Genomic DNA, 14,051 nt, shown 5'->3' on the forward strand with positions numbered 1-14,051 from the left:
GCCCGGCCAGCTGACAGCAGGTGAGGGGAGCTGGCTGTTAAAGCAGCGGGAGCAGATCTCCGAAAGCATCGGAGCAATATTGGAATTAGGTGATTTATTAATGAACCGAGCAGATATTTGAGATCTATACATCTACATTCTCGCCTAAAAACATTGTAAAAAAATCATTTTGTATAATTTTAAGTGTAACACAGCAAAAATAATTTTGCCGCCATTGCTGCTTCTTAAGGATGCAGACCCTAAATTTGGACACAGCTGTTTTTTGTTCGACTCCCTCTAGTGGTCTGGAGCACTTCCGTTTTCAGCACTTTTTGTTTGCATCTTTTCTTTTGTTTGCTGAATTTAATTTGTGGTTGCAGTCTTTTTTGTTTGCGTCTCTTTTTTTGTTTGCTGCATTTGCTTTTTGTTTGCGTCTCTTTTTTTGTTTGCATGTTTTCTCTGTTGCTGCACATTTGCACCTGTCGGCCACTGTAGCAAAGAGCCTGCAAGTAGAAGCACCATAAAGGGATCTTTTAATCTGACACACATTAGAAAAAGCAGGAACATTTTGCTTTGGGTTTGGTATGGTTCATTTAAAATGTAAAATAAATATATGAAAAAAAAAATTTTCTCACTTAAAATTTCCATCAGCATCCAGGAGTTCAAAGGCCGTTTTGTCGGCTGGTTTGATCAACGACGTCATGACATGAAGGGCCCCATTCATTCCCTCTTTACTGCCTCGGACCATGCATGCGCTTTCTATGCACACGGCCTTTGAAAAGAGAGAAGTCCAGAGAGTTCAGTCACACATCTAACAATCACTGTTTGAATCTGGAAACAATTTCTTTCAAGGGGAGTTAGTTCTGTCACACAATCTTCTTTGATCACAATCAATCAAACTAAACAATACAATGTTTCTGTGAAGAAATGAATCCCATATGATTGTAGCTTCCAAAGCGAGCAAGCAGAAACGTATTTAGCTAGTTAGCAGCTTTAGGTTCCAGCCGAAATACATCCACAACATCGACAAACAGCTTACCCATCGACTTCAGATTTCAAAGGTGGGAGCCACAGTTTGTCATTGGCTTTCACTTCAAATATATTTATATATAATTATATTTTGACATACTTTGTTCTCAGTTCTCTCAAACAGACACAGACATAGCTCTCACAGTGCGATAAATGAAGACTCTGAGCAGTTGGCCAGAAAGTGTTTCCAGCAGCTGTCCGTTGAACAGCATACTCAGTGAAATTTTTAACTTCAGCATGTGGTTTTGCAGAATGATTCTCAGGTATTCATCATCTGCCATCACTTCATCTGAAAAGTACACATTAAGGATAGTTTTAAAATAAAGCTAGAAAAAGCAAATATTGCAGAAGATTGCTTCCACTTTCTTCTCTGTATGTAAGATGTTAATGACATGAAATGTGAACTTATCACACAGAATAGCTTGTTTTCTGTTTTTCAAAAGAACCTATTTCAACTGACCTGTGAAGACGGCATTTAGTGGAGCAAGGAGTGTGTACTGTGTGTCCGAACTCAGGGAAGACGTTAAACCCATTTCAGACACCAAGTCGCCGAAAGTGCTCTGGGATTTTCCAACCAGTTCCCTCACTTCCTTGGCTAATCAAGGGCATACAAACATGAAAAACTCAAACACATAAAAGTATTCAAACCCCTTGACTTTCTTTACATCAAAATTATTTTAATTTGACAGTAAATGGATAAAAAACAAGAAGAAATCCACTGTTGAAATGTTTTTGAATTCCCAAGTTTGCAACAAGCCAGTTGGAGGACTCTTCACATTTAAAACAAAACAACATATGGAGGAAGATGCTCTGGTCAAATGACTACTTATTCCAAGTGCTTTTTATTTATTTTTTTAATCTGGACACTTAAGAGCTCCTTGAATACACTGTTCACTGTTCAGTGTTCAGTCATTATCATCATTATGGTGATTACCATCACCATGATGGTAGCAATCATCATTATGGTGATTGCCACATAATGTTGAGATTCTTCTCTTTGGCAAGGACAGAGAAGCAAAATGGAGGTTAGAATCAATTGGGACAACGTTGCAGTCAAATATATGATGCAACGGTTCAGAATATTTTCCTTGTACTTCAGAGTTATGCACTACCTTTTGTTAGTCTCTCACACAAAATCCCAGCTTGTGGTTGTAACGTGACAAAATAACAAAAAAATTCAAGGGTTCTTTTTGTAAGTCGCTGTCGTGTAGTTAAATGACATCAAAGAAGTCACTTACCTGAATCAGGGATGAGCACCTGGTCTATGAGGTGAATTACTCCATTAGAGGTTACGATATCCTTCTTCAGCACCATTTTGATGCCGTTGACAGTCAGACTGTCACCGTCACAGCCAATCTCTATGGTACTGCCCTCTTCAGTCTCATACACTGATCCTGCCATGATCGCTTCTGCACACTGGACACTGTTCAGCAGGTGGTAGGTCACCAGGGCTGAAATATACAGTAGAAGGTGCTGATCAGGTTATATTAGGGCAATTAAATAAAGTTATGATCAAAATTCTCCAGATATCAATTCAGTCAAACATCTGTGAGCCATACCCACAGCCCACCGTCAGAGGTCAAGTAGAGTCCATGCCTTCACTGATCAAGACTGGCTTGGCAGCAAAAAAGTGGACTGATGAACTGTAAGGCTGATGGACATCATATAATGCCTGTGGTGCATTTGATATTTTGGTTGTTGCTTCTTCTGCCTTTGTGTTGAGTAATGATTAGGTCAAATCAATACCCTTTTGTGCTCCACAATCCAATCCTGAACCATTTTTGTTTTGTGACGGGTCACATTCCCTTTGCTAACAGAGGTCACAGCCGTTAGAAAACAGTGTTTTAGTGTTTTGTCTCTGATGGATTGCATTCTTCTACTCTAGTAGCATGTGATCCCTATCCGTGGGATACACACACACACATACACACACACACGCACACACACACTCATACCCACACACACACCCAACCAACCAACCATTAACATGCTGCAAAATGAAACATGATTTATTAGAGCAGGGTCACTCGTGCTCCATAGGCTACTTCTGATTTTCACCTCAATGTTTTTGGTGCTTTCAGACATCTCTCGGGTGTAATTACTTTCACCACCAGGATGCAGAAATCAATATCTTCTCACTTGAAAGATGCTTAGATGCTTATCTATTTTAACTAAATAATGAGGTGTAGCTGTTAATGTGACATCTGCGAAGCGCAAACGTTAATTCTCTCAACTAAAAGCGAGAGCTCTTCTCAGAAATGTGTCGTAACGATTGTAGAAAATAACTTTTGTATATTTGGCTTGTTTCCTGAGGTTTGAAGGCAGGTAGTACACACTCCCTCTTATCTTCTGAGCCCAAATCAAAATTATTAGCTAATAGTTACCGTATCAGTTTGACGTTACACACTTCTTCGTGTGTACAAGTGTGTTGTGGACGATGACCTAAGCCTCGTGGTATGGAACAGAAGCTCAGTTTATGGGATGACCAGCTGTGGAACTTGATGGGAGTCATATGGCCAGTAAGATTAAATTGCATATTTTCTTGCCAGCACTAGCGTGTGGCTGTAAATGCACACGGTGTCTTTGATGATGGATGTCCTAATATTCCATGGTATTATGATTATAGTGGCTAAATTTAATACCACAAAAAGCAATATTTTTTGTAGCTTGAGTCTTTGTTTTTCCAACAGTTATGCCTGAAACATGTTTTTCATCAATCTACCAAAACAAAATGTTTTTAAACTCATGTAAAATATCCAATTCTTAGGACTGACTCAATTTAAGGTAAAGTATTACAGTGTTACCTAACATGTATTGATAATTATAATTGAAGTAAACTCTGTCTTTAGCATCATTTGCTTTTAACAAAGCAAATGATTTAATTTTAAACTTTTTCTAGGTGTTTTAAGGGAAGCTCCTTTGGAAAATATTAACCTAGTTAAAAAAGATGAATATTAAATAGGGTGAATGCATTGTTTTAAAAAGCATTACAACAGTGTCTTGGACCTGTACATGCAACGTATGTAGAGTGGTAATTATATGAGCAGCTGGAGCATTGAAAGAGTCAGAAAATGTTCAAGTCAGCTGAAATCATAATAAGACAATAAGCAATTTAATACATCATGTTTGTACCTTTAATGACCGGCTCGTTTTCAAAGATACTCTCCATGAATCCTGGCGTCAGCTTATCGAAAGCTTCATTCGTTGGGGCAAACATCGTAAACTGACCAGGCTGGCCCAACTTATCCATAACACCAGCAATAAAAACTGCATTCTAGAAAACCAAACAAAACAAACAAACAAACAAAAAAAACAAGAAATATTGTGTTAAATGTAAATCCAGAGATACTAGACTTAATTCAACTGTTGAAGCCATTGCAAGTTTGATTACATTGATAGAGGAAAGCTCTTCTTCACTCTCCAGGTAGTCCTTGATTGTACCAGTGACAGATCTGATCACCCGATCTATGACATGCACCACGCCATTAGTTGCTATCTGGTTACCATGGATGATCCTGGCACAGTTCACAGTCACAACCTAAAGAGAGAGATACAATTTTCAGTGCAGTCATTATGACTACGTGACTCTGCACCTGTGAGTGTTTCATAGACTGACCCCATTAGGATAGTGGTTGATGAAGATCGCCTGGTCATTGTACATCGAAGTGACAGTCATTCCATTCTTCATGTCTTTGGTCATCAGGCGGTGGTTTACCGTGTGATAGTGAAGCGCATTGAAAAGCTCAATATTCACGTTGTCCTCTAACGCGGCTCGTGCAGTCTATGGAAGTCACGATAACGAAGACAGTACGGGAAATGGCTTTGTTAATGCAAATATGTACAGTAATTTGAAAAAGAATTCATAATCCCTAGACTGTTGCACATAAACACAAAACAATATTGTATTTCATTGGGATTTTAAGAAATAGACCACGACAAAGTATAGTGCACAAGTGTAAAATGGTGGTGGCCAGCTGATCTCGTCAGCTCAGGTTCTTTGGTGATGACAAAATGATGCTGTCACGGTTTCACAAAGCATGTGGTGCATTCAGCATGATCTGAAAAGTTAATTTTCTGCCACATGTAACGATGGGCACCAAGGTCAAAAAGCATAGTTGTGATCTAATATATCCAGAGCACCTCCTGTGGCAAACTGCAAATGATATTTTTCAATAGCTTTCTCCAAGTAATGCTTCATCCCTCAACTACCTAGTGAGGGATGAAGCACTACTACCTTGTTCTTCATGATGTTCTTTGTTCCTTAAAGTTCATGAACAAATCTCTAAAGCCTTTGCAGAACTGTTGTATTTACTGTTTATTAAGGTTTATTTACAAGTTTTGTGGTTTCAAAATGTAGTTGGTTTCCCTTAATATTACTTTTGGTGACATCAGATTAAAGTGAGCTGAATAACAGGTTGTGCCACACTTTTCTGATTGTAATTTTTCAATAATTTTACAAAAACCATTTCATTTTCCACTTACTTAACAATTTTGGTCTATCCCAGAAAATCTCAATAAATCGAATGCAAAAGTTTGTGGTTTAAATGTGAGAAAGTGTGAAACGTTTAAGAAATTAGAATATTTGTTACAAGACTATTTTACACCTCCAGATGACTTACAGGATTCAGTTCATCCCAAGCCTCATTGCTGGGTGCAAACACAGTGAAGGTGCCTGTGCTTTCGATTTCCTGTCTTAGCTTTGACATGTCAGAGTATCGTTGTGTGGTTTCAGCCTTTACAAGCCCCAAAGTATCATATACATTTTCAATTGGAGCCACTGCAGAATAGAGAAAATTAGAGTTAGCAATTTTTGACTAAACAAAGAGCAATAAGTTTAGACCACAGTGGATCCTACCTGCAGGGCATCCTTTCATTCCATCCAGCTTCATGTAACCAGGGCAACACTCATACAAGACCTCCCTGGAAAAAGGGAAAAAATAAATACAATCGTGAAAGTTTCTGTTCACTGTTAATCCTTAAACCAGAAGCAGATGTAGAATAATAATAAAAACCCCTCATTATTACTCAAGTACTTGCAGTTGCTGTGTGTAGTACTGTTTCAATTTTTTTGGCAGCAGAATGAAAATAAATAAAACAGAGGGAGATCAAATATGAATGTAATGCAAGCTGAGGGAATAAAAAAAAGCTGTCTTGAGTGAGCAGATTTGGCAGCTGAGTGAGAGAAAAAAGAAAACAACATCTGGAGCCATGAGACAATGACAACTGTTTGGATCATGACTGGTGAACTAAAAAAATAAATTGCTTAGGAAGGCTACACAAAGCAGCACTTTCGCTAAGTTTAATGTTTTTCAATGAGGAGGACATGGTGTATGGGGGACATCTTAAAAATAAGTGCAAGGAGATAACACAAGGAAAGCACAATAAATATATTCAATATTTCCCAAAGACAAATTGTGAAAAATTTGTAGCAGATAACTCAGAAGACATTTGGAAACCCTAATGAATATTTATCTCAGCAGTCAGCTAATGGCATCCAGCGAATGTCATATAACAGTAAAACAAATGAACAAACATAAAGTCAGTGCAACAGAGCAGTACAGACCAAAAGACATGAAAATCTGAGCAAGACAAAAGACAAAAACTCTGCAGCTGCCATGAAGAAAACAAGTCTGTAAACATCGAAGTCAGAGAAACTTTACTGGACTTGAGAGTTTTGCTCTACTGCTCCACAGGAAACAGAAGACTTACAGGACAAACATTTATCATGTTCACAATGAAAGCAGACAGGTTTATGTAATGTGAAAATCATTCTCATGACTTGCTTGTAGCAAAATTGATGGGGCTATACTAGACTATATCACTTCAAACTTTAGCAATCTCATCAAACAATTGATCAGTCTAAAACGTACTGAAAGATTAATCATTATTTCCGACCCAGGAGTTCTAATAACATATGCAGCCTTATCTCTGAATAGGAATGTATAGTCAGAACATTATCTTTTAATTAAAGCTGCAGTATGTAACTTTTATAAGAAAATATATCTTACACATTTATTAAAACTGTCACTATGTCATGACAGAATGTTATGAGGCAGATAATGTGTGAAAAGATCAATATCATTCACCATTTGAAGAAATGTACCGCTCCCAACCAAAAACATGACTGTCACCATTTCAGCTTCAACAAATATGTACAAATACTTTAGAGTTTAACTAAGGTTTCGGATTTCTCTCTGGGGTTTCATGTAAGCTACATTTTGAGTTGTGATATCTCAAGATAATTTGAGAGGACACGTTAGGAGAAAGAAAAAAGTATTCATTGAAGACCTTTGGAGTTGTTACACTGCCTTAATCCAAACTTCATCTCTGGATTTACATTTTTCAGCTCGGCTGACAGGGAATCACAGCTCACAAGATAAGCTGAAGATAGTGGTGCATTTAGTGGAACTAGTGGGTGGCTTTTCTGGCCCAGATCCTTCAAGTATTGGCCACTTTTCATTACTTTGGAATGGATTTGTAGATATAGCAGAAAAGGAACCATGCTGATCATTCATGAGGAGTAAGCAAAAACCTATCATAACCTGCTTCCAACTGGTTGGAAAACAATTCTTGGAATATTCTTACTCATACCTTTCCTGTCCGTCTATTTATTTAATTTTTTTAAGTCGAACAAATTGGAGCCGGACCAGGGAGAGAATAAAATTGTCAGAGATGGAAATGGAAAGTGGCTGGCCCCATCACGATAGACAAGATATTGGACCAAATCATTATTTCTGGAGTCAAAAATAAGTATCAGATCTTTTGGGTATCATTATCATGCAACTTGTAAATGTGCAAAGCCAACCGGGAATCTTTTTGGCTTGTCATCTGAGTCAGAACCTGGGATTTCCTGGAATGACAACCCAAAACAAAATGTAGGCTTTCAGCCAACAGTCTCTTAACTAGCTTTCATCATTCACTGTAAATTTTAAAGTCTTTGCAGAGAGCATTCATGCTGTCTGCTGTAATTCACAGCACACAGTTTCATTCCTTTTTGATTAGCTTGCAATTTGTGCAAACAGACTGAATGATATGTATTTTTTCTCAGCTGTGCTAGATCCAGGAATGATGAGAGGTTCCTGTAAACTGGACAAAAATGTATAAAGTATGCATGAACACAATTAAGAAATGCATAAGTGACTACTCATAAAATCTATAAAAAGACTTTCAGTCTTTTTCTCTAGGTCCAACATCCAAAGGAATGCTCACACATTTGTGACAGATCTGGAATCCGACACTTGTTAATACATTGCTTATAGATGGCACTCTTCATCTAACTATGCACACACTGGATGACGGTGTTTCTCCACTGCTGTCTTTGCTGCCATTGTTGGATGCAAAAGAAAAAAATAAAAGCAGGTAAACAGAATCGCTGCAACAAAGGAAATGCTACTAAACGTTCACAGGCATGGTACAATTCCAGTTAACACACAGTTTTAGTCAAAAGCTCAGCAAGTTAAGACTAAGGGGGTTTGATACCAGCTGAGGTTGATGTGTCTCTGCATTAGTCAGTCTTCAAAGTGTACTGTTCTCCCAGTACAAACTGTTTATAGATACAGAGGTAGAGAAATGATCACATTTAAATTGAAATTAGCAGAAATAAAACCAGGACACTAGAACCCAAGCTATTACACAGGCTTACTATGTAGAATGTTGTATTTAAATGTCTCTTCAAGAACATGAAATGACACTAAAATGTAACAGAAATATTATGGCTCGAGAAGCAGAGTTTGACTGATGCATAAATGGTAAGAAAAAAAAAAAGCTCAAAAAGGACGTCCATTTCACGTAATACCCTCTCCAACTCCCATCCTTAAGGTTTTCTGTGTTTTCACTCTATTGAAGAAAAAATAAGCTCTTATTTCAGAGTTTCTGTTGTGACTAACCATGACTTAGTTATGGACCAGTTAAGACATGTAAAAGATTTCCTTACTCCAACTTGAAACTAAAAGAAACTGGAAGAAAATGCATTAGTTTTTCCCCAAAGCCTGGAATAGTTTTAGGGAACTCAGGCTGCACATTAAGGCAGGGATGTGATGAAAACAAATGGGTGTGTTGACTGCTGGATAAACTGCTGAATATTGAATTTGGGGTCGATAAAGTTGAACATCTCCTCTGAGACACAAATAAAGAAAGAAAATGTTAGGCAATGGGAAAGCTGATCCACAACACTGATTCACAGATGAAGTATTATTGAAATAGGTTAGGTAAAAAATTTGCTCAGATATATTAACAGATGGATGATTAATTCAAAATACTATGTTTCAGTTTTAACACAGAACTGACTAATGCTGTGCTTAGTGATGCATTAATCTTCAGCATACACTAGTGAGAAACATCTTTTTTCTCACAATTTCAAATAGTTGAGTCAGGGAAACTTTAATCACCTTTAATCTGCTGTCTTTTGTTGTGGAAATTGCCAAAACGTTCATATTATTTTTTATTAGAATTTTGAATACATAAATACTGGCTGCGCAATTGTTGGCAGTCGAAGGTTGTATGAAGTCACTTCTTCTTCTTGGCTTTTACTCCGACAGGATAATAGGTGCAGTAAAGACCAGAGACAGAACAAGGCAGTTCGCTGAAAGCAATCATCAGAACAATGTGGCCTCCAGATGAGCATCAGTGCACAGATGAACGCACATACCTAAATAATTGTATCTAATGAAAATTGTGGCAGTTCTTCTCTGTTATGCAATCAACCAATCATATGCATGATAAACTAACTGTCTGTCGTATATCTTAATTTATTTCTTATATCTCCAACCTGTCTTGTAAATCTTGTTTGTGTTTTTTTTGTTTTTTTATTACTGGTATGTATTTTATAATCTGCTTGCTTTTATGTCAAGGTGACCTTGGGTGTCTAGAAAGGCGCCTACAAATAAAATGTGTTATTATTATTATTACTACCTTAAAATACATAGAGAAGTGGTTTCACCTCTTTTTCTTGGAGTTCAGGTCTATGTTGTTTTTTTTTTCTTTACATAATAATTGGACTTTACAAGTTTCCAGTTGAAAATACAACAGGAATCACTCCTAAATATGGAATTCTGACTAAGAAAGCCAGGAGTGGTGGAGCGGTCCAGAGTTCAGAATCCAATATGATGGATACCCAGAAAAGTTGCAGGAATTAGCAATTTATTCACAGGTTTAAACAATTACATTCATCTTAAACCAGACTGCAAAGTGTCTGTTAATGAACCAGTTCCATTAGTGTCTGAAAGCATAAAATGTGGAGTGATATGCTCTCATTGGCTTGTATCACCAGTTACCGTCACAACAAACAGAAAAGTCCACTGATTTTCTGACATGCATCCAGAACACATTCACGCCAGGTGTGACTTTATTCCAAGATCCAAGCTCCAATATGAAAAGCCAAATGACAAGAGGAACACATGCTATGGCCCTTTGGGGATTAAAAGTTCAAAAGCAGCGGGGTTCTTGTTGCATCAGAAAGAGCTGGAGTCATCAAATCCAGGCCTCGAGGACCGGCTGTTGCAACTTATAAATGCGTCTCTCCTTCAACAGCTGAGTCAAATAATCAAGTCATTAGCAGAACTCTGGAGAACTTGACTGCATACTGAGAGGCAATTCAGCCATGTGATTCGCTGGCGCTGAAGACCTGGACTGGAGGACACCTGATAGAGAGCCTGTCATCCTAAACACCCCCAAAACACACCAGACTCTATTTTGTCATTTCCACTCTTCTATCACTTCAAGATGGCCAAAGTTCTCAAATCTGATTGATCTTCACTTGTGTGCAGAATAATTGAGTTGAGGTCTGATCAGTCTGAGCATTTAAGATTTAAAAGTAGAAATGTTTAAATATGTTTAAATATATTTATTTCCCCCCAAATGATTGTGAATCACATTCCAACTTCAGCATAATCAGGCACCAGGAGTGAGAAGCAAAGTTTGATTTGAGTGCCTAAGTGGAGTTAAGGCCAGACACCCATTTCCATTTCCTGGACATACAGGAAATGGAAATGCACCTCACCCCTTCACCTTTACCCCCACCATTGGGGTGGGGTGGTTTGGAGACAGCTGGGAGGGTCTCTGCAAAGGAGTTATGAAATATTCATTGAATGTGTAATTGACAGATAACATGTTTGGAGTGGATTGTACCCCCTCTCCCGATGTTCTGCTCCAGCTGTTGCTGTCCTGAGCAGAAGGACCTTGTGGCCAAATCAAAAACCACTTCTACTTGAAAAGTTCATCACTTCATCAGAATGGCATACCTCCAGTCTAAATTACAGATTTTATTTTATTTTTTTAATGACCCACTATTTGATATATCATCCAGGTCAGAGGACACTACAGCTGCAAGTTCCACTGTATCTTATCAAAATGTCTTTGTTGGAATTTATCTTTTTTGGAATTTGTCTTGCAGTAAATTCCCTGAACCATGACTGCAAGACACTAATAACTCTTGGGAAATTGAGTAATATTGTTTTCTGATAACATATTTGAGAATTGTGTAAGTGTATTAAGTCAAAAGTTGCAGCTGTAAACCTGCTAATCCCTGCTATTACATCCACATTACTCAGATAAACATTTCTAAGAGGCTAAGGATGCTATTTTTTATGACTGTGTGGTCTTATTCTAATATTTCACATTTGACCTTACTCTTCAGTCTCTTTTTTTTCTTTTTTTTATTATTATTGCTATCTTAGTGTATATGAATGTCCTGTATTTCAGGTGCTGATACAGAGGAATTTCCATGATGAAAGACAAGAAAGGATGTTCATTTCAGAAATCTCTTCAGGTGTCTAATATGTTGGTTTCTTTGCATTAATGTGTTTAACTGGATGATAGTCTGAAAGACTGCACCACATTTTTCACACTCTCTGCTTGATAAGGTATGAAGCTCCAGCTGGGCCTTACACTCCATTGGCTGTTTCCTAATATTACACTCATTTGGTGAGGCGTTTCCCAAGAAAAAAAAAAATGTTGCAGTAAATTCATCACAACATTCCTCCAGATTTTGGCTCGAAAATATCTTCCTTAAATCATAATTAGTTAAAGTAAAAGCAGACAACATTTCCATGAACACACAAAAAAGCTCAACACGCTTACAAAGACTAAAATCTCATTAAACCAGATGCATCTCCTGGATTTTATCCACAGCCGGGTAATGTTGAAGAAGTTCATCATAGAAAATTACTGTGTTACAAGTCCAAACTAGATATGAAGGGGTATGAAAGACGACAAAGACTGCAGTTGTTTTACAGTTTGTAAAATTCTGCCTCTTTTTCTAGGGAGGAAAGTGGCTGGATTGGTTGACCACAGAGGCAGAAATTTAGAGAACTCAAACTCAGCTGTCCTCATCCACCTGAAAGTGCTTGGGGTGATTTATTTTCATGCAAATAAAAATTCACAGCTAATATTCATTCTGATCTGACAGTTTTCTTTATTCAGTGGATTTGGTAAAGCAGGGAGCAGTTTGCACTTTAGATAACTATTCAATACTAAGACCCAAAGCATATTTGAACAAATCAGCAATGTAGGGAAGACTTACGCCTTCTTGCCACAGATGGATTTTTTGTACCAGTTTCTACATGTGCTGAAGTACTTTTTCTTGGTTCCCTCCACTTGCTGCAGTGCACACACATTGGGCCTGTCAGAGAAAGGATTTTGTGGGGAGGAAGGACAAAAAAGCAAAGAAAAAAAAAGTGAAAATCAAGTGGAGGAGTATAGTGTCATATGTAGGCGCGGACGGGGTAGATTAGATTCACAAGACACACAAATGAGCACACATTGTAGCAGAAATGGCAGTGATTTGACAAAAATGTATTTTACTTCTAAGAAAAATAAAGTTCTTCTAAGTAATTTTCTGAGCAAGAATTTTGTTCTTGCTAAGAAAAAAATGTAAAAATGTTAAGGGTCTTAGCAGTAAAAGAACCTTAAATCACTGATGAGATTTCTATACAAATGTTCTACGTCTATTGTCAATTAAATGACAATAGATGTCGCTTTGTATCAATCACTAATTGTGAAAGACGAGCAAAAAACAACAACAACCCCCAGCAAATATTAATCATACATATTTTAACAAGTTAATATTTGTGTCTGCGCGTGAAGGACATGTCCAGTTGTTCAACGTTATGATTGCTTAGATTTTTTTTCATCAATTATGTCCTTTGAAAATAATGGGACGTTCATTCTCAAATTTAAATTAAAGTGCTGAAATGCTGAATGAAAATATGAAACTAAATTAAGCACAAAATTAACTTATCTTGGTGTAACTCTTAGCCGTTTGTGAAAGCCGTTTTCTTTCAGAAACACACGTCTACTAATTTTTTACCGATGCAGCTAATGTTTGAACTCTCTGTTTAGCAGTAAAGACTATCTAAATACAAATAATTTTCCTGATCTATCCTTCTATTTATTTCCTCTCTTCTTACCCTTCTTTCCTCGCCCGTATGCGACTGTGGGTGACTATTTTGTCATAAGCTGAGGAATCCACACTTCCTAGAAAGAAGAGCGCCACCATCACTAAGGTCACCACTGGTAGTTGATCCATCTTGAGGAGTTATCAGTCCTCTGTGCCTCAAGGTCACCAAAACACTCTCCTTTTTGTCCTTTGAATACACACTCTTTTAAACACACCCTTTTTAAAAAACCCACCCACAAGATATGGGACCACATAAGTGAGAGGGGGAGCTTTTATACCAACATCCCTGACTCTCCAACACACCCACTATTTACTCTGCTCCTGTCTTTTCCATACCATGACGTCCTTCTCTCAACCACACACACATCCTTCCTCTCAGTCCAAACCCTTCCTCCAGCCCAGAATCAGCACAAGTTCATTGTCTCCTCCTTCCTCATGCTGTTTCACACATTTTACATGAACTTACTCAACCACCATCTCATCCCATAGCACCAAGGACACCAACTCAATTAAAAAAAAAAATGCATGCTGTAAATAATGTTTAAAATTAACAGTAATTTAAGGAATATGCAATTAGGAGCCTTGGTTAAAGGATTTCACCGGTCAACGGGTGTTTTTTTATTTTTTTATTTTGGTTTTATAAAAAACT

At 37.6% G+C, this 14,051-nt stretch overlaps 1 protein-coding gene across 1 annotated transcript in view; it reads right to left on the bottom strand.

Moving 5' to 3' along the window:
- The window catches only part of LOC106951411 (periostin), a 24,596-nt gene extending 10,956 nt beyond the window's left edge, over positions 1 to 13,640 (bottom strand). The window contains exons 1-11 of the mRNA XM_015038944.1: positions 13,413 to 13,640; positions 12,527 to 12,625; positions 5,864 to 5,928; positions 5,628 to 5,785; positions 4,625 to 4,789; positions 4,400 to 4,546; positions 4,141 to 4,282; positions 2,247 to 2,459; positions 1,469 to 1,603; positions 1,152 to 1,297; positions 615 to 751 (exon numbers count right to left, since the gene is read on the bottom strand). Of these exons, the coding sequence (XP_014894430.1) occupies positions 615 to 751; positions 1,152 to 1,297; positions 1,469 to 1,603; positions 2,247 to 2,459; positions 4,141 to 4,282; positions 4,400 to 4,546; positions 4,625 to 4,789; positions 5,628 to 5,785; positions 5,864 to 5,928; positions 12,527 to 12,625; positions 13,413 to 13,531 (1,526 nt within the window). The 5' untranslated portion in view covers positions 13,532 to 13,640. The remainder of the gene's footprint in view (positions 1 to 614; positions 752 to 1,151; positions 1,298 to 1,468; positions 1,604 to 2,246; positions 2,460 to 4,140; positions 4,283 to 4,399; positions 4,547 to 4,624; positions 4,790 to 5,627; positions 5,786 to 5,863; positions 5,929 to 12,526; positions 12,626 to 13,412) is intronic.
- Positions 13,641 to 14,051: the final 411 nt, after the last annotated feature.

The sequence above is a fragment of the Poecilia latipinna genome, unplaced genomic scaffold, assembly GCF_001443285.1.
Source record: "Poecilia latipinna isolate Pla-1442-1.1 unplaced genomic scaffold, P_latipinna-1.0 Scaffold457, whole genome shotgun sequence".
NCBI lineage: Eukaryota > Metazoa > Chordata > Actinopteri > Cyprinodontiformes > Poeciliidae > Poecilia > Poecilia latipinna.